At 37.0% G+C, this 24,581-nt stretch overlaps 1 protein-coding gene across 2 annotated transcripts in view; it reads right to left on the reverse strand.

Annotated features, from left to right (window-relative positions):
- Positions 1-342: 342 nt before the first annotated feature.
- The window catches only part of OLA1 (Obg like ATPase 1), an 89,414-nt gene continuing 65,175 nt past the window's right edge, over positions 343-24,581 (reverse strand). Inside the window, exons 6-9 of one of the 2 annotated variants that reach the window (XM_084209019.1) lie at positions 7,779-7,919; positions 6,994-7,090; positions 4,799-4,921; positions 343-923 (exon numbers count right to left, since the gene is read on the reverse strand). In XM_084209019.1, coding sequence (XP_084065145.1) covers positions 822-923; positions 4,799-4,921; positions 6,994-7,090; positions 7,779-7,919 — 463 coding nt within the window. In that variant the 3' untranslated portion in view covers positions 343-821. The remainder of the gene's footprint in view (positions 924-4,798; positions 4,922-6,993; positions 7,091-7,778; positions 7,920-24,581) is intronic. The other variant, XM_084209018.1, reaches the window with a different exon arrangement.

Genomic DNA, 24,581 nt, shown 5'->3' on the forward strand with positions numbered 1-24,581 from the left:
ACAGCTCCAGCCTGATTTATTAATTTCAAGGCAAGAGCGAAATGCTTTTTCAAAATTATTTGAATGAAAAAGCTTCAGTCTCATAGATAACATGATTTTTCTACATATATTTTCTCTCTTTAGCAAAAATAATTTATGCTGCCATCATTATTATCCTTAGTATCATCTTTCAGTGAATGTCCATCTACAAATTCATTAACTTTTTTGAGACAAATCATTGGCATCCTAATCTTCTGATTCCCATGAAAGACTCACTTTCAAGATACAATTGCAGCTGCCCCACACTGCCAGTTACTGTATCATACACGTCTTAAAATTCTGTAATCAGCATCCACCAGGTGCCGTATCGCATTCAGCACACCACAGTCAGTCAATACAGACATCCCCAAACACACCAAGGCTGGTTTTGTCAAATGTTTTATTGAGTGTAGACATCTGGAGTACTGTAAAACATGCATTATCTGTAGATTCAAAAAGGAGCAAGCCACATTGTCCTCACTGTCAAACGTGTCAGGCTTGGCATACATGATGGAGATTAATGAAGTATCATGAGAGTAATATGGTTCCCGAAAAGCTTCTACAATTTGGAGTAGGGTCTTAATCGTTTGAAATGCAAAGCTGTTCACATTTAGTGAACTTGCATGTTTGCTGGAGGTGCCATATTTTAATTCAAAACAAACAAGAATAATTTCACTGGGGGGAAGGGAAGTTCCCTAGGTAGAAACTGTATGCTTTTTGTTTCCAGATATTCCAATTCCAAATAAAAATTCATATGCTTTTTGAAGCAGCACAGTTCATTTCTGAGCGAACAAATCTGGTATTCATTTCTTCTTGGGTTGTTGAGGTGTATTAAATTTAAAGAAGATAATATCTCCATCCTCCACTACGTAATTTCTGCCTTGTTGTCTGTATTTTCCAGCAGCCTGTAAATAGAACAGACAAAAGGAAAATCAGTTACTTCATTAGACATTTTATAGTATTTTCAAATGGCAATTATTTAAATACATTTTGGTTAGGAGATGGTAATCCTTCAGCTTCAGAGTCTGACAGTCACAATACTCCTCGGTTTGACATTGCTTGGTTTGACATATATATAAAATATATATAAAAGTAATTTAGCCTCCACTGGATCTGTAGTGCTTCAAATGCACCTGCATTATATAGTGGTAGAGCCTGGCAAGATAAAGGACACTGAAACAGTTCCTTTTTTTCTTTTTGGCTTTCTTTTCCTTCATCTGAAAGGCCTGCAGACGGCAAGCACAGGCGGCAGGAATGGAAAGGGCGGCCAGTGTCGGGCTGTGCCCCGGCTCCCGGCTCCCCGAGCAGCTGGACACGGGGGTCCTGTCCCCACTGACCACGGGGACACCCTGCAAAAGCCACAGCTGCGCCTGGCTCGGGCTGCCAGTGGGGCTCTCTTGTCTGCTTGCACCCACACAATGAAGGGCTGAGGAGTACAAAATGCAGGCTCAGCTCTTCTGTAAGAAATTTCCTTTAGAAGGCATTTGCTTCAGAAGGACAAGACAGCAGAGCAGATAGGCTGTGAAACCAGGATACAGGAAAAGGCATATGGACCAAAGACATGAAAAGAAAGTTCGTTATTAAAATGCTGTACTTGAGGAGAGCAGAAAATAGGCAAGGAATCTATTAAATATCAGTACTTTCTGCATTACAATTTATTATTCTATTTTTCTACTGTTATCTCATCGTAATTAAACCCAGTATTAGAGAGGCTGCGGCATTAGGCCTGACAGGCTGGGCGGGAGGTGGTCTGCAGAAGCATTTATCTTGAAAAGTGTCTACAATATGGAAAAGTTGAGAGCTTCTGCTTTAGTTCAATAACCATTCCTGTTTTGAAGTTTTCCCTTGCAGGAGAAAGTGCTTCCATGCAAGACCTCACTGTGCCATTATTCTCAATGACACTATCACAGTGGTGGCATGCTAAGATCCCATTACAGGAAAGCTGTTAACTAATGACCTTAGTTGCTGTAGAACAGATCAGATTAATGGTACACAGTTAACTCAGACACCTTCCTTTCACAAAACCTGCTCTGTAAAGCAACCCATTTCCCCACATTGCTGCCTAGAAATTTAGAGGCTCGATAACTTTGTTGCCGCCATACCTTATTTAAATGTGGTTCCCAGTGATGCTAACCTATGGAAAACAGCAACTAAGATAGCCCTGACAAGAAATATATACTGAAGTAGTAATTGACCTCACCCCACATGACATTATTGATACATAAGAAATAGTACTTTGCAAATGCTTTCCTATTTCTTTCCCCTGGAAATCTGTTTAGACTGTAAAAGGTTTCAGGTTCTTTCCTTGGAAGATCCTAATAACACCTAAAGTCAAGAGTAATTACACAAATTGATGGCATAAATGCTAATAAAACAGCGCTGTAAAAATCATCAGAAAACATAAGCTGCAGGCACAGGTACAGAAACATTTTACAGTTGAATACATTTATTACTCACAAATATTGGTAGAAAAAACTGTCCTCCACAAAGTAATACAACATATTATTTAGCACAGTAGTGCACACTATCAGTGTGGCATGGACTTCTTTAATTAAATACATTTTGATACACTACTGTAAGTTTATGTATTTTTGTTACCAGTTTACAGTTAATTAAAAGTGACAGTGTTCCTTTAAATTCTCTAGAGACCATTTAATCCATTTCCATTGCTATCAGAAACACTGGTTGAAAAAATCAATACCCATTTGTGAATCTTGAGTATGTATTAAACAAGACACGTCTAACCAGTTCATTTGCACTTGAAAGCAGCCATCTGTAGAAGCCAGCTTTGCCTAAGCAGATATGATTGCTAATAATGTGATATCCCTGTAGACTACAAAGCCCACACAGAGCTATTCAGTGTATAGTTCACAGCACTGGCATTAAATTAGTTATGCTGTACTGGTGTTAAACACACACAAAATCAAACTTAAAAATCGATCAACTTGATAACATACAAAGCAAGCAACTCCCATTACCACTGTTATTTAAGATGACTCCTACAAGCACCTAAATTTAATTTTGAAATTTACCAGCAATATAAAAGCAATTAGCATTGTCTATGGCATGAAACATTGTATTAAATGCAAATTAGAAAAGACCAGGGGAATATGACACTTTATTCTAAGAACAAGGTTTTTTTTTCCCCAACCTTGACTTTAAAACTGAATAACAAATGCAAATCTGCTTGTTTTACAGCTATGTCCTACCAATAAAAATTTAATCATTAAATATGATTTCAGTCTGGAAGTTTCCTTTTTAGAATCCCACATTGTGAAAACCAAATAAAAATATACAAGCAAAATACTGATTAATTTAATAGATGTTAACTGATGCAGCCTCTCAGGGAAAACACTCATATTTGAGCATCAAAAAATGATGGTGGCAAAATCTGAATCTGTTACGTAAAGTGGTTTCTGACTGCAGAATATTAGATTTATTTATAGCTGTGGCTTCCCTTTACAACTACAACTCTACTTCCCTTTTCATAAAGCAGTTCACATGCCGCAACGAACCAATTATATGGGATTTTTTTCCCTCACTTCCTGGGGTTCAAACAAACCTATTAAAGTCCCGCTGCTCAGTATGATCTTCCTTAGTGATACCACTGAGAATAGGCTGAATTTGAAATCATAGTTTTGCATACCTTTCAAGCTATCAAATAGCAAACAATAAAGCCGAACCTTTTAAATTCTTTAACACATTATTGTGTGTAGAAACCTTCAAATACTGAGATTGAGTAAATCAAACTAATGTGCTTTGTAATTGCAATTTCATAAAATACAAATCTTAAGAAAATGTCAAAAGTGCCAAACGAGAAATCAAATGCATATTAAATAAAGGTAAGTTTTTCTGCTTAGAAAGAAGAAGAAAATAATGCATTAGCAACGCAGAGAAGAACAGCTTTCGTTATGACATTTTTTGCCAAGTACAAGTTCATTTCATACTTAATAACGTCAAATCAGATATAATTTGTCAGCTCTAGAAGGGCACAACTTTGGGCACCCGAGCAGTCTCTGCCCTCTAGTGTTGAGAAAGCAGATGAAACTCTCCTCAATACAAGTGTCACCACAAAGAAGAGCAAGTTCAAGGAGAAAAGTTTTCCATTAAATATCTTTACTGTCTATTCAGCACATAGTAGCCACCCTGAACGACCAAAGTAAGGCATGGCATTTTTGATTAAGACATCAAAGGGCAATTGAACAAAACACTGAAATGGTAAATTTCAAGATCCTAATTATGCTTATCAGAGCCTTGAAGCAGAACCCACTATTCTGAAAAAAAGGGTATAATTTTATAATATAGTATTTTCTTAACCATTTGCATCTAACATTTTTAATACCTTTCTTCAAAACAAGATGACACATTTATAGAAGAACCATTTTTCTGTTTCATGTTTCCCTTTAGAAGTGATTAAAAAAATCTCTTCATCTTAAAAACCTGATTTTTCAAAAACAAGTCAGTTTTAAAGCTTATTAAATTCTGAACACAAATATGTAAACAGAGAGAAAAAACACCCCAGCGCATTAGCATAACATTTAGTCTTAGTGCTGACATGCAGTCCACGCACTGTTATATCATGGGTACTGAAATAGTTGCAGTCCTGTCCAGTAAGTTGGTGCATTTGAACTCTTAAGTAAAAGATGAAAATGGATTTTGGTCTATTGCTAGAAGTGACTGAAGATTCACTTAGCATTAAGAACTTTTTTTCCAGTGAAAATTCAGACTTGAAATGGAAGAATGGCACATTTGGAGGGAGAAGAAAAAGCGGGGAGCTCACCTTGACAGCAGCCTCTGAACCTCCTTCTTTAAAATCTTCATACTTCATTACTTCAGCCATAATGAATCCTTTTTCAAAATCTGTGTGAATCTTTCCTGCTGCCTGAGGAGCCTTCGTCCCTTTCTGTCAAATGAAAGACAAGAAGAAAATTAATTGCATTTAAGAAGATTGATTGCAGGAAAGAGGTTTCTCCTTTTTTATATGCTTTAAGGTTCTGCTGAAACTTTGTTTCATATCGGCTAAAATGTCACACATGCAGCCGGGTGATCCTCAATACTGGGGCACAGACAGTGCCTTCACCACAGATAAACCAACTGACATTAAAGAACAGCAGCTTTGTTTTTCCTAATAGCTATCAACAGCAGTATTGATTTTAGAAGCTATGACTGTGTTTTGTTGTGAGATTCGCTTCGACCCCTAGCTTTCTACACAGAAAGCAAGGAAGATAAAGATTTTTAAATAACTCTAAAATCTGAATTACTCAACAGTTTCACTTACATCCAAATAATTTCAATTAAAGATAACATTCATGGCAAACAACATTTACAATGAGAAATGACGTATGGATGTAAAGCCACACACATTAGCTTATTTTTCTTTCAGAATAATTTTTAGTAAGTTTGATACAGAACAAACTGAGTATTCTTACCAAAACATCAACAAATGAATCACTAAAAAAAAAAAATCACCAACAACTATACGAAAATTTATGTTTATGCAATAGAGGAGAATGCATTATAGCTGCATGCTTTAAATTACAAGGAAATACATTCTGTGCACACACAACCATGGAGAGAAATTTGAGCAATAATGGTGACCCAAAGGCTGCTTAATAAAGCATGTTAAAGTGCTAAGGAGTCTGACACTGTAAAGCACAGTTTTTACAATAAAAGATGTATTGGGTTAATATGGCTACTCACTGATGCTTACCTGACTAAGTATCTTTGCACATTAAATCAAAGATACTCACAATCAGTCTTAAGATAAACCAGCTTTCAAATTCTCTAATAAAGAGAAAGCACTTCTACTGAAAAAAGTGGAATTTCACAATGTGCTTTTAAAAACTATGGCAAGAATCAGAACTATAAAAACCTGCTTTTATATTATTTTGGTCGCTGTTTCAGGGACTTTAGCAAGCAGTTATCATGTAAAGAGAGATGAGAAAATAAAGCTAAAAAACCCCACACATGCTTTTAAGAAAATAAGTTTAATGTGCTAAAACACATACACAAACATCTGTAGCAGTACTATTAAAAATATAAATTTACAGGAAATTATGTTGATTAATGAAAACAAATTAATTCCAATGATTGAAATTAAATACAGCACTGAAACTCATTGCACAGCCCTAAATACACTGATGCAAAAAAAACAAGCTCAAAGACTGAACTGTGCCTCAAAAAGTTGAGTCTGTTGTAATTTTTAAGAGTTTGCAAGTGAACACATTCAAAAATATTTTTTCTATATTGATCTTTATATTGCAACATATTTACATTCAAAGGCAAACCACTACAGCTCAGCTCTTACTGTCCTCTGGGAATAAATTGAATAAATCAGTTGATGTCTATGGCTATAACAATTCTACATCAATATTTAAAATACATAATATTGTTTTAGACATTACATAAGTTCCCAGATAAACATATAAAGCTACCAAAATAAACTAGGTCTAAATACTAAAGTCAGTAAAAGACCTGAATTACTGCACACTGATTTTAGGATTTGGAGCCCAACTGTGTATCCACAAGGAATATAATGACGTTATATTGCTTTTATTGCTAAAATGTAATCCCAGCAAAGCACAGGAGGAATGAACCATCCGCAACCCAAACAAACTTAGTGAATACAAAATGAAAAGCAACATCAATTTCACTGCAGACAAACCCAGTCACACAGATTAAGCAAGCACAATACTGGTACGTCTTATCTCTGACCACAGGAGGAGGGTAGACAGATTCTACAGGATGAAGAAATTCAGACTATGTAATAGGCAGAATCAATTGTTACCTGCCTCAATCAATGCAGCTCCACTTTCACTGTTCAGCAGCTCACAAATAATTAAAGTTATCCTGGACAAAAACCTCATCTGTAATGACTAGCTAACCGCCACCATGACAAACTTCAAAGTCAGTGATATCAATCTGAATTCAATAGTGTGGAACTGGATATAGCTGATGAATAAGTATGAATCTTACCCTGATGGTCCATGCACGCACTTCATCTGGGCCTGCAGTGAAAAAGTATTCTAGTTGGAGTGCCGCATATCCAGCCTTAATGATCTTTGCTAAAGCACTGAAAAAAAAAAAAGGGGGAAGGAATCCAATTCATTCAGCACATACACATAAAACAGCTAAATGCGCCAAGTAATCAATTTACGTGGAAAGACATCACATATTTTGAAGCTATCAGGTCTACTTTTGAACAGAGCAATAATTGCAGTAGCCTTTTACTTTGAACTCTCCTCAAAAGAACTACTTTTTTACTGCAAAATCATAAAGATAGTATTTTGATTTGTTTATTTGGCAACCTACAGAAACATGGGATAAATATAAATCACCCTATCAGGCAGCACTCTTGTCTCGTGCAATTTTCAGGACTCCAGGTCATGAAAGTCTATCTGTTTGACTGAAATTCAATATTGAAACAATTTATTATAGTTCCTCAGAAAATTATGGCAAAATTTTCTCCACTGTCCTATTCCTCATAGATGACGAAACAGTTTTGGTGATCATTCCTTCTCAAAAATATACATAACTAATACCTATGTTATAATTAAAACACTGTACAGAGATGACAGATGACAGTTAAAAACTTAATTTAAAATAAATCTTTTCACTCTGTCTCATGGTAAAGAAAGGAGAAGATTCTCTCTTTATAATGGTAATTACTCTGTCATTTATTATTCTATCAGCGCAAGCAATTAAATTACTGCAAGGAAATAGTTGATAATAAAGTGTAGGGAAAATGAATGCTAATTAACCTTTGTGTCATGTTCTCTTCCAGATACTTCTGTTTCTCCTCAGCACTCATATCTTGCAACTTGAGTTCCAAGGCCCCACTAAAAGGAATGACCAAAGCTCCCGGGTCGTGCTTGTCCACCCACTCTTTAATTTTTATCAACCTGTAGACAACAAAGGGCACAACATTATCTTGTAGTGCATGCATGGCTGTACCACATTCATTATTATCAAGTAGCACATACATATTCATAAGAATTGCACGGATTTATGATGCCATCTTTTTGTGTATTGCTTTCCAAGGTCAAGGCATTAACAGGCAGCAATTGCTTCAGGTGTACTCCATTAACATTTCACTGTTTCCTGGTTTCTGTTTGGCATTTAATCTACAGAAATAGGCATAATTTGGGACAGTAACTAGGTGTTTGGTAGAGGTTAAATACTTGCAATCTAAAAAGTGAATAAGACTTTCTGAGAGAAAAATGTACTTTAAAGAATTATATTTATCAAATGTGGTAAAACTGAGGGGCTTCAGTTTTTCCTGACTTTTTTCTTAATTAAAAAAAAAAAAAAGGCATCCTAGTAGCTAAGACTGCTGATATTAGCAGATAGGAAAGAACACTACATGCCTATATAGCAAGCTGCATGTGCTTTACCTGCATATTGATCTTGGAGTACGCCATGGGTAATCAACCATGTTTCTATTGGTTTTTCCCACCTTTCTACTGTTGTCCCAGGACAAAGCTTCTGGCTACTGTACACTGATTATTTTTAAATAAAGAAAAAAATTTCATATTCATCTTCAGTAACTGGCAGCATTTACAATAGCTTGCGGTGCATAATTTCTTTTAATTGAATGAAACAACAAATTTAGAGCTAAAAACTTAGGTTGTTAGTTTTTGAGTGTTAATTACCCTACTAAAGTGAACAAAACTGGCAGCCTCCTGGCAGCCAGGAGGGCCAACCCTGTCCTGAGGTACATCAGGCACAGCATCGCCAGCCAGGCAAGGGACGTGATTGTCCCAGTCTGCTCTGGGACAGCCTCACCTCCAGTTCTGGGGGAAGTTTTGGGTGCCACAATGTAAGAAGGTTATAAATCTCTTAGAGAGCGTCCAAAGAAGGGCAACAGAGATGGTGAAGGGCCTTGAGGAGGAGCCATGTGAGGAGCAGCTGAGGGCACTTGGTCTGTTCAGCCTGGAGGAGACTGAGGAGAGACCTCACTGCAGCTACAGCTTCCTGTGGGGGGAAGAGGAGGGGCAGCACTGATCTCTTCTCTGTGGTAACAGTGACAGGACCCAAGGGAATGGCCTGAAGTGGTGTCAGGGGAGGCTTAGGTCGGGTGTTCCAAAAAGTTTCTCCACCCAGACGGACAATGCTCTCAGGCACATGGTGTGACTCTTGGGGATGTTTTGTGCAGGGTCAGGAGCTGGACTCAATGATCCTCTTAAGTCCCTTCGAACTCAGGAATATTCTGTGATTCTGTGAAAACTTTAGAACAGTAGATGTTGTTTAAAAAAATCTTTAAACGCAAGCATCATATTCATGACTGCAAGTATTTATTGTAAGTTTAAGGGAGACACTTATAAATTACCTGGGAGGAGTTCACTACTGTTAATAGGACACTATTTCTAAACACGTATGAATGGTAAGAATGACAGCTCTATGCTCAGCAAGCAAACACAGGAGCCATGGGAATACTTCCTGTACATGAATAATCAAATCATAAAACACAGCACTTTGGGTGCCAGCAATGTTTCAGACCTGAGGCACCCACCATACAGCACAGGGCTTTATGCTTGCTGAGTTCTTTTTCTTAGTCCTGCTAATCTGTAAGATTTACACTAAGGTTTTAGCTGCTATTATACTAAAGTGCTTTGAAACTGTGGCCTGCAAACCTTTAAATAATCAATGCAAATGTCACTTCAGAAAAAAATGAACTCAACCACAAGTTCATCAACACACATTTGTCAGAGAAAATAGCAGGGGATCAGAGCTATTATGAGATTAAGTGCATGGCCGACTGAGTAGGGTTTTAGATGGTACAAAGAATATAGAAGTTCACTCAACAGTTTTCACACATTTGTTATATAAAGCTGGTCTTCTATCATTTACTTATGTAAATACCTCGTCAATGTTTTTCAATCCTCATTATACTAATCTTTTCTTGCCACAGTTACCCAGTGAAAACATAGTTTGGTATCCAGGACTGATACCAAAACACTACTGCCTTCAGAAACATCTGAACTGAAAATCACAATTAAGGTGTGTTTCTGACATTTAACAGCATTTCTAAAACTAACATTTGCAGTTAACTAATTCATTTTGGCTAACAAATTAGGTATCGAATTTCAGAGCTTGTAAATACCAACATTTAACAATAAATATATCTCAAAATGAATCTACAATTCATAAGTGTACTTCAACACATGTGCGTACATCCTTTATAGATGCTTTTTTTAAGGAATTATCTAACACTGGTCTCCAGACTAAATTAATAATGTGCCAAGTGAAGAAAGATGGAATGAAACGTGTAAACCTGAAAAAGTGAAATGAGCGAGAAAGTAATGTCAAAAATTTGAGTCAAATTCTGTTTGGTAAATATGGTCATCATAACTAATAAACTAAGAACTGTTGTGGAACAACAAGATAAGAAATAATTACTTTGGCTAAAACACCAATTCAGAATAATAATAGTCTTAGACTGTCATTTTAACAGCTTTTCTATTGAGTCCTTAGAGGGATTATTTGCATTCCTCAGGTATTCTATTGTACGATTCAGATGAATAAAGACTTACAAATCATTCCTCTACCGCCAGTGTGAGACTTTGATCCAGTGAATACACCATTGTACCTTAACTATAATTGGCAAAAAACCTGACAGTGTAGAGCATCACAAGCTTAATAACAAAGGAGAATATCTCAAAGTGTTGACAGACGATCTTCATAATGCAGGAGCAAAGCTGGTACATTTTACCAATAAATGAGCACTGAGGTCTAAAGGTCTCTGAAGTGACTGACATCAGACCTGCTACAGCCTCACTACAAGAATAAGGTAGTGCATCCCACTCTGTACAGTCAGGTTCTCTGCCCGAGTCTTTTACTTTTGTGACTTTCAGTGTCATGGGAATTACTAAAAAGTACCAAGGAATTCCCCTAAATGTGATAAAAATAAAGAAAATACACATAAAGTAAACACCCAAATATAAATATTTATGTATTTCTAATTCACATTTTCCCCAAAGCAGAATGCTTAACTAATAATCAGTAAAATAACAGTGCATGTTTGCCTTTCTATTACAGATAACCAAGTGTGCCAAACAGAACAAAATGGTCTTAACAAATGGTAACAATTAATGTCAAAGTCTGTTTTATTTGAGCACATAATTTTTCCAAAGAAAATTATGTATGGCTGTAAAAGGACAGCAATAGAACACTCATTGTACTTTGTTAAGATAAGCAAATCCTGTAGTATCTCTCCATTATTTCATGCTATACTCGAAATGAATAATGAAAAGTATTGGATTTTCTGCTTAAAGACTTTTAATACTTAAAAACCTCCACTGCACCCTAAAATGTAACAAAACGCAAAGCAAAAAAGCAAAAAGTAGAACTGACAGCATCAATGACCATGATTAACAGCTGAAACTACTTTAAGAAATGAGGAACTCGAGATGAAAACCCTTCTTAACAAAGTAAACCGAAAACTAAGTGAAAACAGTATAACAGAGTGGGATTTCTGTGACATCCAAGAGACTTTCCTGACTGGGGTAGCTGGGTTCCTCCCTTCCCTGTGGAGAGGAGTGTGCCAACAGCAACTACAGAAGGTTCCTCAATTGAAGCCTGATTGATTACAGAAAACAGACAAAATATCTTTTTGGGTAAAAAAATACAGACTCAAGAGACAGCAAGACATCCATTCATTCTGTGATGGCAAGAAGAAAAGCATATTATGACTGTGTAAAAGCCTGACACAAGAACAAAACCAAGGCAAGTGCAAAACCAGACCTCATCAACTTGCAAGTGAAGGCAGCACTCAAATTTCTGATCAGGTAAAACACTAAAGAGGAATCCAGACCCTCATTTCCACCTAACACTGTGACTGTTGTTTGATAAGGACATAAGGAATATCAGCAGCATTATCAGCATATCCAGTAAACCACAGGGGCCAGTGACTTCAAGTGCAGATGGATCAGGACAACTACCTGAGTAAACTCCTGATACTAAATCAGGATGCAAAACACCTTGGAGAAGGGTTTAAAAATGATGGCACTCGCTGAGAAGGCCAATAAGCAAAGAGCACCAGAAATGGGAGCTGTACAGAAGGGGGTACCTTCACTTTAAAATGGTGATGCTTACTGAGGCAGAAAAAACCAAAACCTGCAGCCAACCAAAATAAAAAGGTATAAAAGTTGCAGAAGGTACATTACCAACAAATCAATATTTGTGAGAGTTTCACATGAGAGATCCAGCTGGGAACAGAGACAGAGTTCAGATGGAAATCTGAAGTAGTGATGGAAGAGAGAAGCTGCAGAGAAAGCTTAAGCTCAGTGGACACCCAGCAAGACAAGATGATCTGAAAAACTGACCCCTGAGAAGAAAGGTGATTTGTGAAAGTATGCTTTTGTACAAAAACACCATCTAACTAATGGAAGAGAAACAATTGTTTTTCTGTTCTACATCTGAACTATGAGTGAAAAATGGAAGAAACAAAAGAGCACGGTAGGGAAAAAGAAAATAGGCAGGACAAGAAGGAAAGAAACATGTAGATAAGATCAAACTAAATGATCAAAATTTACAAAATACTGAAAAAAAGATCCACAGATAGGAATGAGAAAAAGAGAACTTAGAAATTCCAACAAGCTCTTCCTGTTGGCAGTTCTGCACAATACTGATTTTTAAAGGCTTCTAAACTGAATCTGTTTAGTGCATGCTCCCTATTGCTGAAGTTTTCCATAGGTGGAGCCTAAGCCACCTTTATTTTTGTTAAACTGAGCCTATAGGCTGTGGACCAAGAATATACATTCATATTTATATGTTAAAAAATGTAGGTAGTTTTTGAGCTTTCCTTGTAAGCCACATATTACTTCTAACTTTGAACCTTTTTGTTTGGACTCTCTTCAATTGGTCTAAAAGTTTCTGAAAGCACACAGTACCCAATGCACTTCTCAGAGCTTTCAATAATGGTATCATACAAACATTAAAAATAGCTAGAGGATTATCTCATTTTTCAGGTGATTTTCCTGTTTATTAAACCCAGTGTAGCATTTGCTTTTTTCTGACAGCACTGCAACATTATCTCATGCTCAGGTTATAACTTACTGCGTGACCCCATTTGACTAGCTATTCTTAATACTATGTTTGCATAGTTAATTATTCCTGTATAAAATCCTTCTCAGGAGTTGCACCGTGGCTATTTTTCCCTAATGATTTCTTCCGTTTCTTGAGATGCTCCTAAGTTCTGATTTTGTTCTACACATATGTGGACATCTCCTAGATTGGGGGTCATCCAGAGATTTAACAAGAGCGCTCATCATCCAGCTCATTAATGGAAATACATAACAGTATTCAACCAGTAGCTGCTTCTGCAGATCTCATAACACAATATTCTTTGTTGGGAAAATGTACCGCTGATAACCATGCTCGGGGTATTATCTTCCAACCAACCTTGCACATTCAACTTCCAGTAGTTTCCATCTAGCTAATATTTCCTATCTTGTTTATGAGAATGTTGTGAGGCACCAAAACCTTTAAAAGCTTAATTAAAATCCCAGTATGCATATTGCTATATGCAAGACCATTACATTTACCACAAACAAAATATTAGACTCATCTGACAATCTAGACAAGTAATGAACTGTCAACATGAATTTCTGAAGACAACTGGGTTGCTTTTAGGGGATTAAAAGGTTGAATTGTTCCAACATTTTTCTTAAAATTAGAAGAAAAAGCATTGACTTAAAAATATCTTGTTGCTTTTCTCCTCTTCGTGAATTTCTTTTGTCTTTTGAAATCTCACCCATTATGAGCTTCCAAATGAAACCACAAATTATCTAAAATGATGATGAGTTCATCAAGAATTGTTTCTTTTGCCACTTCCCAAAACCATGAGGACCACTAGGTTTAGTTGATTTGGTGGGATGGGAGAGGAAGACCTTATCTACCTAAGCACCAGTACTGCATGACACAGTGCCTAGGTGATGTCCTTCCCTTCTGTTCTGGTAGCGTGCACATATCCACAGAGATCAGGTCCCACTGTTCTCAGTGCTGGGCACAGATGAGGATAATATGTATATGTACCCTTACAGAGATCAGAAACAGTCACAGCTTCAGTGAGCTTTCATGCCAAATTTCTACAATTAATGAAGGATGGGATGGTAAAAACAACAGAATAAATGTATATACAAATACAATGTATAACAAATGGATATAATGATTCTGTATCACAGAAATGGTCTGTGGCAGAAGTGAAGAGGGGGAAGAAGAAAGCACAGGTGGTTGTCACTCTGCTGTATTGGAGCACTGTGCTAATACTGCCTTTCTCTGAGTATCCCTTTCTTCCTGCATTACAGAAGAAGAAAAACTAAACAGGACTAAACAGGAAAACATTAAGGAGTAAAAAGGTACCTTCTTCCTCACCATGATAAGTTTTTTATGAAGATGACAAATCTACAGAGGGCTGGGAGTACCTTTTACAGACCTCAGCAACTATGTCTTAAATCATCAGTGATGCTTGTAAGTTTATTTTTTTATTTCCTGTTCCCAGCTGGCCAGATGAAACACAGCAATCCTTCAATTTCAAAAAGCCCTTTCCCAGCCCTCACCTGCAAATGCTTTCTAGTAACAGATCAGATCAAAAGCACTGCCTCCACACACTGGGCTGCTCTCTGGCCAAGCACCTCCTCTCAGCCCCTCAGGACAAGAGCTTGAGGAACTCAGCTCTGCATTTATCCTGCACATCCCGAATGCTTTCACATCCTCAGTACCTTCCCATAGTCCAACATCCGTATCACCTCCAGTATTTAGTCACTGCACCCACCTGAACCTTCCAAGAGGTCAGTATCACTGCCATCTCCTAACACAGATTGACTTGAGCCTGGAAACAAGAAGTGGAACAGCCCTTAAAATGCTTTACCTTTTAGGGACTTGCCACACATCCCAGGATCACAGGAATCTCATAACAGAATGGGTACCTCAAATATCTCATTCTGCCAGATCCAGATTTCATATTTTTAAATGTCATTGTAAATTCAACGTACACTGTATCAAAAAAAAGAATCATAGAGGCTTCCTAACCAACACTGTAATTTGACATTTATTACAGATGGGTTTATAACTCCTTAGCATTCTCCTTTGAAATGTAAGTAATCCCAGGTTCTCTGCCTCATGTGTCAAAGCATGTTCTTCCAAAGCCTTGATCTCTATCATGGCCATTATCTTAAACCCCCAATAATTCTGCAAAATCATTTGTTAGATAGGGTGACTAGTATTGCACCTACTATTTTATTCAAGTTGCATCCCAGATTTTAAAGAAACATTTTTAGAGCCTGGACATGAACTCCTCATCTCATTCCTTACCGTCCAGGTGTTACGCTTGCTTTTCTGCTACCAGCTGCAGCACATGGAGCAGGGCCCTACAGCACTCCCTGTAGGCATACTAAAGCTGTTCACCAACAAAAATAATCCAGTGAAGAAGCAGCTTTTGGAGGGAGAATTTAGTTCTTTCATAGCTCCCCTGTCCAGCTATTGCCTTTTAAGATGGACCAGTTCCCTTTCCCACATATCCTTAGAACTGGCTGTGCCAATATAACTGAAGGGTGTTGTGGGAACAGGTGAAGACTACTAAGGACAGGATGTCTTAAGTTAGCCAACCACCCAAAAAACACCAATGCCATGGAGCTAAAAATTACCATAAGTATTAAAACGGCAAGAGTCAAATGTTACTACAATAAGAATATTTGATTTAAAATAATAAACCCTGCTTATTCCCCCTGCACCCCTGGGCCATTAACAACTACTTACCTTTTGTAATCAAGCAATACTACAATTCTATGTTTCAAGAAACTGTTTTAATGAGATGAGTAAAAAGAACCACAGAAGGTGGCAATGCTGGACGAAGTTGTGGGATTTTTGATGAAAAAAAGACCAAATTTTCTATTAGGCTGAAATATGCTACTCAATAAAAGAGAAATTAACTTTGGCATTTATCCAGAGAAAGAACATTCCCTAAACTCTCAGTATAACAACAGAAGTGTTTAGTTGAATGGTTAACACTCAACCTAGAGCAACTCAAAGAATACAAGGCTTTATTTCAGACCGCTGATTTAGATACCTAATCTAGCTCTGCTCCCTGTACAGCAAATGAAGTAGGAGGCTCTTCTGAGGGCAATTCAGAGTACTTAAATTAGAGATCCCTTTCTCATTTTCTTCTTAAAGCATCTCCCCTCTCCTCATTTCATAGGCTGCTTTAGAAACTAACCCTCACCTTATATGCCTAAGACACTCACACAAAATTATGTGACGGGCCTCGGTCTTGCCTCCTGCTGATGAACTTCCCCAAAACAATGTCTAATAAATCTAACAGCACACACTGTACTGTCATATGAACATGTCCATGTCTGAGCAAAACATGTCCATGTCTGAGTAAATGAGCTCAGGATTTTCACAGCGTGCAGAGATGCCTTGTATGAAATGTACTTCACTAATTTGAAAAGCTGTCACAGAAATGTTCAATTCCAAAGACACAGTCTGTTTACCTGTCCAAACTATGGTGAAATGAAAAAAAAAATTAACCATGTCTGAATCATCTACTAAAACGTACTTGTCCTAGGGGAGCAGTAACTGATTTTTTTTCAGAAGCCAGAATAAGTATCTGGATCAGTGTCACGCTTCATTTATCTGACAGACTAAAGGATCTGTTAGACACAGATTTTTAAGGCTGAAAATGGAATGACAAAGTATATTTCTGTCAGAAGTAAATAATCTTATTCTGTGGGTGGGTATGCACAAAACGTTTTTATTTGCAAGTACAAAACTAAAATTTGATTTATTATAAAACTGTTACCTTACCTAACTTCATTTTTATATCAGTTATGGGATTAGGATGCATTCATCACCCTCAGCAATTTCAACAATAAAAAAAACCAATTTCACTGAGAACAACTCCACCTTGAAGTTACAGTGCTCTGTGGTATGCTTTACCCTTACAAACACTGGCACTAACAATAGGATCAAAAAACCAAACCTAAAAAGCAAGCTACTTTTAGTTTTGTGACTTGGCCCAGAAACCATTTTTCAATAAAGTCAGAACATAAGCCCAAAACCACACTAATCCATGTTCAGTCTCTCCTGAGTAAAGAAAAGGCTCCATGTGTGGTGGCAAACATGATAGTTGTCAACATAAATGAAAATGTTCATGAATAAAAACCAGGCTGTTATAAAGAGCTAATTATAATATTACTATCAATTGCTAGCTTGCACTTGCAAATCTTTCATATCATATAAATGCATTGTTTTTGACGTTTCTCTGTAGCTAAACATCACATCATTTCACTTTTTCAAAGTAGTTCAAACATGCACGGGATATACTATAAGGAATGTGATCTGATCTACAGTTACACTGCAAAGAAAAACTCTGACAATAAATGTGCAGTCATTAATAACGTAAAATGTTAATCATCTCTCAAGTAAAAAAAAAAATCCTGACTTCTAACAGCCTCTATATAATGATTTCTACTTTCTGTATATTCATTCTTGCTATCCAAAACAGCAGTTGAAAACACTTCATCCAATAATGCGAGTGATGACAAAAATAGTACATACATCCAAAGCACTACTGACCCTGTGAACTATTCAACTTCCATCCAGATGCCTTCTTATCATGAGAAATGCTGTTTATTTGCTCCAAGCAATTACCTAGACTCTTCTAGCACATACAGTTCAAGAAATGTTTCAGTAACAATGAACTTTTCAATGACGTTTTCAATTAAAAGCATTGCTCCTATTTTAATGCTCATGTTTTCTTCTGTTTCAGAAGCAGACTAGAATTTAAGTTTGGAAAAGATCTGCCCAAGAGGGAAGAGCCCCAGAAGTAACAGATGGTTAAAAGTAGACCTAGCCAAAGGAATAACACTAAAATATCATACTGGGCAGTTATTCTGGGACATGATAGTCTATGCATTTCTCCACCAAAGAGTCACTTAATCAACATACACAATGCAATTTTAGTCTTAGTTTGGTTGAGTAATGACACTATCAAAGAAGAAATGATGACAGAAAATAACCCTGGGTAAACACAAGTAATTTGGTTTAAAGGAAAAAATAAAGCATGTCCTGATAAATTTATTCTCTCATTGATATGACATATGATTTTCTGTGCAGGAGAAATGCATCTATAAAGTATTTGATAGTGTGCTGTGTGTTAAAACTACTCATTCAGCTGGAGAAGAAGGGAAAGGGATTTGTAGAGACTGAGGACTGAGCAGTGCACAGGATAGGATAACAGGAGAACAAATTCATCTTTTAGAGTACTACATCAAAATTCACCAGGATCAAGTTTAGGACTGATCATGTTAAATACATTAATGACCTTGAGACAAACATTACTTGCATGCAAATTTATGTTCAATACAGGGGCAGGAGACCTTTTCCTCAAGGAAAGTCATCATCATCGTCAACTGAAAGTGACAGAGAAGGGAGATCACACTAGGTTAGTGCTCTTCAAAGCAAGTGTAAAACACCAGGACAATGCAACAGGGAAAAGGCAAATATCACCTACAGTTCCTACTGGAAATGTTTCCCTTTGCTTAACAGGATGCATTATATCTGCATACAAGGTATTCCTGAAAGCATGTGGAGCACTGCGTGCAGCCGTGGTCAGCTGAATTCAGAACAGGCCTAAGATTATCAGAGGGATGTGAACCTCTTGTAAATGACACAGAGAGAAAAGGGATAATGCCTGCTTTGAATAAGGAGGTAAACACCAATTAAATAAGATACTATCTAGTCTACAGGACAAAGCTCCCTCAACCACCAGTGAAATAAGCTAGCCATGGAAAAACATAGGCTGGAAATTAGTAGAACATTTTCAACCCAAGGCAGCAGCAAGGTTCTGTGAACTGCCTCCCAATACTAAGTGCAGAACAATCAGCTACTGTTAAAAAAAAAACTCACAACAAATCACCACCTTAATTAATTTATGGAAGTCATTATACTGTGTAGCTACCAACAATAACTGGTTCTGTACTGAATGCAGAGGAGGGATTACAGTAATTTAGGGATTACCATATAGTTACAAGGAAGCACTACAGTTTGTGAATTCAGAAGTACTTAAACGCTATGCAGAAATGCACAGGAGGACAAAGAGGTCTCAATTTCATACAAATCAAGTTCCTACACCTTTTGTAAGAACCAATACCTTCACTGGGAGAAGTCAGAGAGAACTCAACCCCCACATAGTCAACTTGGCTAGTGCTGGCCAGCTGACCAGCAGCAGCAGGACTGCCAGATGCTACCAGTGTTCACTGCCTGATGTCACTGCTTCCTAAAGGAGGAGTATAAATTTGGGATCACTGTCATAAAGAAACAAGACTCAAAACTCCTGCACAACCAGACTTCATGAGTTCTGCTCTTCCAAAATAAAATGTACATAAAGTCAGAAGTAGCCCATTATACCATACATAGCTACCAGTACCACCCACAAGGATAGCACAGGTAAAGCAGAAGAGATGGCTGAAGCATAGCTTGGCAGTAAGTCATCTCAAAATTTTGACAAGGTACAATTTTAAAAATAGCACTAATAATAGCATTATACTAACAGTCATTATACTAACTGGTCAAATGAAGAAAATGCAGTGTGTTTTAATTTTAAAGTATGTAAAAATTTTAAATTATTTTTTCCTACTTGGTATCACAAACAGAGATTAAAAGAGACAAAAAATCCAGTCCCTCATCACCCATTTTCAGGCCTTAACATAAGGCCTTCCTTCTACGTTAGTATTGAGTTTTGCTCCAGAAAAAGGGAATCCCATCATCAGGTTTCTCCTACCCACCCAACCTTACTGCATCCTCAGGAGCAAGCTTATCCTTTTCATGGAGCAAGGCTGGCCATAAAGGAAAGGTTCACCCCTAAGCAGACAACTCTTTTGGGCAGGACACTGATTCTGAAATGCACTCACAACCTTCACTGTGACATCTTCTGACTTTGAAATGTGTGCCATTACAGCATTAAGACACTTAATATAGCAGCACATAATTTCCAATTTATAAAAAAGCCACCAATAAACATGCTGAATCCTAAACTGAATGTACTCATTAAATACCCATTACACAAACCTATCTTTGAGCTAATGGAGCTACAGTGAGCATTTGCCCCTCAGTAGACTAGAAGCTGTTCTGCTGCAAGGTGTTACAGGTGCTTGCTAAGAGCTCAGAAACAAAAAGACAACAAAAAACCAAAAGTACTTCTGAATTTCATGCCATGTATTCCAAGGAGAAAAATCTAGTGAATGCAGTCTCTTCTGATCATTTTCCCTAAAATATGGCCACTTTCCCATCCAACAGTTCTTCACATTCTGTTGCTCACTCTGCTTTCATCTCCCAGTGTTATTCTCCAGTCTTCAAAGCCTTCCATCCTGGTCCAAGAGCTCTTTAGCAAGATGCTTCCAAATGCAACACACAGAACTGACACTTCACTGTATTCATGCCTCCCTCCTACCCTTGCTTTGGTCACTCCCACACCCCTACTTCCTTTTATCTCATTTGCAGGGTTACCAGTTCTGCTCCTGGCATAGACTCACTTCCTGCTCAGCTTCATTCATGCTTCAACATACAGAGGTCCATCTGAGACAATTCCAAATCCCTGTTAGGTCTGCTCAATTCTTATATTTAGCAACAGCCATTTCAAAGAAAAATTCCTTTACCACTGATTATCTCACAGTATTTAGTATTACATTAATGATCTACCACTGTAGTTTCCTATAATTTTTTTTAATAAATTGTACAAATACTGACATTTTGAAATTTGTTTGGCACAAATCCAATGCATATTGATTTTTCCCACTAAAAAGTGGACAAAGTATTTATGTAACAGGCTGAAATAAACAAAACTCAAATATAAAATACCAGTCTAATGAACAAAAATAAACAAACAATCCACTGTACACTTTAAGTATCAGAGACAATAAAGATATAAACCAGATATATACAGTAATATCTATTATAAAGAAATACTAGATACAAGTCCTTCAGTGAAGTCCAGAAAAGCACAGAGCATACAGTTGTACTGTTAGTGCTTCCACTTATCAGATGGAATCTTATCTTCACACAGAAAAAGGACCAAAAAAATGAGGATGTAAATATAGCAATCTGAAACATGGTAACACTAACCAATACTGTGTCTCTCCTTGAAACAAAAATTTCTCTCAGAAAAGATGCAGTTGATAGTTTCTCTAGCACATTCATCCTTATTGTACACGTTCTTCTGGTACAAACCTGTGGAGCCCGCAGTAAGAAATGCCAAGAGTGCAAAAGACTTCATATGACAATATTCAAGTCAAAGTTGTGCATGTCCTCAATTTTGCTTTTCACCACAAAGAAAGTCCAACTACACATTATGAATCAATCAGGAAGAGGACATATTTTTTTATGTTGCAGTAAAAATAACACAAAGTATGGAACTTCAGTGATGAGATGCCTAAACCAGAAGCATTTCCCCAGCCCTACAGCAGTTAAAACAGATTACATAACAATCCTTTACAGAGAAAGCTCTTACTGAATTTGAAAAAACACTTACATGCTGCAATTTCAGAAAAGCACCACGCTAAAAATGCATTCCACTCATTCAGAAGCAACCCAGATTCAGTACTATAGAAACTAAAGGTACTGCTCAATGCAATGATTCATAGTTTCTCTAATAGGAAGATTCAGCAGTTTTCAGATGAGACCTTTATTCCCTCTCTGAATAAATGATGCCTGAAATTTTTATTCTTGTTCTAATGGAATTTCAATGGCCTTCACTGCAAATCTACTGGAAATTTTCGCATATTAAGTGGAAAAAATTAAATGATGTTAACCACATTTTAATGTGATTAAGGCTGACAGGGTCATTATTTCTGCTAATCACTCAGTTTAAAAAGCTCAAACAAAACTTTGTAACAGCCAACGTTTTTTCTGGTTTTCTGTATGTCTACTGTAGTTAAGAATTAAAGCCACTACTGAATATGAAACACAGCATATCTCATAAAAGGATATATCAAATGTTTGCTGCAATCTGTACATGGATTTCATAATAATTAATTTAAAACTTTAAAAGGGAAAGGGGAAATCGTTCTTTCAGAATGTATAGCCCTTTACTGCTTTTGTCTTCCTCAATCAAAAGACAAAATAGAACAAGGGAATATATATTTCTTTCTCCATATGTCGTATTTGCTAGTGAACAAGAGAAAACATCTCTGAATGTCTTTACTGTGAACCAAAAGATATGTGTAATCACAGAAAATAATTTCTCAGAGCATGTCTGTTAGGCTCAGCAATAAGGAGTTTGCTTCTTACTATTTAGGTAGGCATAAGCTGGAAATTGGGCATAAAGAAGTAGAACAGAATGAGGTGCAAAGATTATATAGTTTTCAGAGTGCCTTGTAGTTCACTTGCATGGAGAATCAAAAAACAGGACAGAAAATTAAGGAGACTGCTGTTCTGGCCACGGGCTCAGCTCAAGAGGCACAGCCTCACAGCCATCCCTCTTGCTCAAAGGTTTGGTACCAACAGCAGCAACTGTCAACGGAGCAGCTCCCTAAGAACACAGAAGCTTTGAGGATGATTGAACAGGGCAGAAGGACTTCACCTAAAAAACAAACATAAGATTGTCTTGTTCATACTACCAGAGGAAGGGATAAGGTGTTTGTGAGATTTGCATTTTGTTTCTTTCTGGGTGGGAGGAGGCTGTTCACAGGTTTTCTTAGGCTTGCATTTTAGGCTTTTTTTGAAGAATTACCATTCTCTGCCAAGATGACCACTGTAATGCCTGCTTAATAATTAATACTACCCTCTGTGAATCATTATTTTCTGGATGACCTGTACCTCTCATGCCATGTTATCTCTTTCCTCACAACCTCTAAATTTACAGATGATTAAAAAAGAGGGGGAGAAAAAAAGCATTTCAGCATTCATATTCATTTTTTTCTACATAAGTAACTTGCTCATACTTAAATCACTTTAAAAGAGAAAGTGTGGACAGACTGATCCACACTGATCATTCCCATATGGTTCAATAGATACATTTCAACCTTACTGAATCACTAAAAACTGCTTCTTGAATTACAAAAATAAAGTTTTAGAAAAATTAAAAATAGTAAACAAGATCATTACCTTATTAACCTTAGGGTATGTGAAACTTATCTGAAGAATATTTTATTTCCTTTCCACTCCTTGGCAAAATATCTGAACACAGAGATTGCTAGAGACTTTATGATTACAACAAAAAAATGCTGAGTAAAAAAAATTGTAATTACACACAAGTCTTTTCCTGTAAGACTTTACTTCTACTTTACTTCTTTATATCTCACATGTACTGCTAACTGCATTTCAACAGCCAGCAGCTTTTTTTCCTAACAAAACATTTGCTTTACACCTGAATACTTTCCATAGCAAGACAAAAAGTCCAATGACATTAGATGACTTACTACAAGGAACAAACTATGTTAACATCAATACATTACAGCTGCAGTTTGTGGTGTTCACAAAAAGAAACATTATTGGTATCGTTGCACTTTCTAGTTTTAGTTTTTTAGTGTGAAGCCATGCACTAGTGCATCAACTAACAACCCCATTGAATTCTTGTGCTCATCTAAGAAGGGACCCTGCTGAATGTCCTAATGCATCTTATTGTGAATCTTCAGCAAATAAAACTTCATGTATGAGCTCATGATGTGCTTTGCTGCTGGAAAGTCACAGGCTCTGTGGGAAGCTTTTTATCTTCCCAGCAGTCAGTTCTCTGAGAACATCAGTGCAGCTACTGTAGTTACCTGTAGATTACTTGTATTTTCTCACATCTGTGTCCAGCAATCTAAACCATGATGATAAAGGGTCATTAGGTTTTGAGTGAGGAAGGGGATGGACTAGACAATTTGCTCTGATAAGCTCCTTGTTGCGAGTGCCGGTTTAGAATGTGAAATGCGGGGTTATGCACATTCTCAACACAAACGCCTGTGCTCTCAGAGCACCAATTAAAAATCATACCTAGCCCATCTCAAACTACATGAACACATCTTACCTGAAATTTTTACAATTAAAATATTGCACTAAAACTAATTCTGTCACGGTAAGAAGGACATCAACTGTCTATTAGCCACAAAAGAATTCAGGTACAATTACTAAGATAACTGCTGTTTGGAGCACAGCAAAGCAATTTCCCACAGTGGGGCTTACAGTTCAATTTACCAGTTGGGCAAATATTTTGTGCTCTGTAGTGGTCCATAGAGTTAACAGTTACCTGTAACACTTGAGTAGTGTTATACTTGGAGAAAACTTTTTTCAACCTAAACAGGTGTTTCAGCTTTATCCCTCCACATGAATACCGATTTTTCCCCCAACCTTTTTCTAAGAACTCTTTTAAGACTTTCATTTAACATTAAATGCAAATTTTATGAAAGAGCCAATGGGTCTATTTTCCCATTCCAAGCTACTCACAATGAGATCTTGTAAGTTATAGGCTGCTTGGAAGAGGAATGAGAATAAGCACAATGTCACCTATAAAATTATGTTAATCCTCAAGTAACTTGATGAGGTGGTAACAGCCTTTTTTCCCTTCTTCCTTATGGGATATGCTTAAC

This window comes from Fringilla coelebs, assembly GCF_963513975.1.
Source record: "Fringilla coelebs genome assembly, chromosome: 7".
Taxonomy (NCBI): Eukaryota; Metazoa; Chordata; class Aves; order Passeriformes; family Fringillidae; genus Fringilla; species Fringilla coelebs.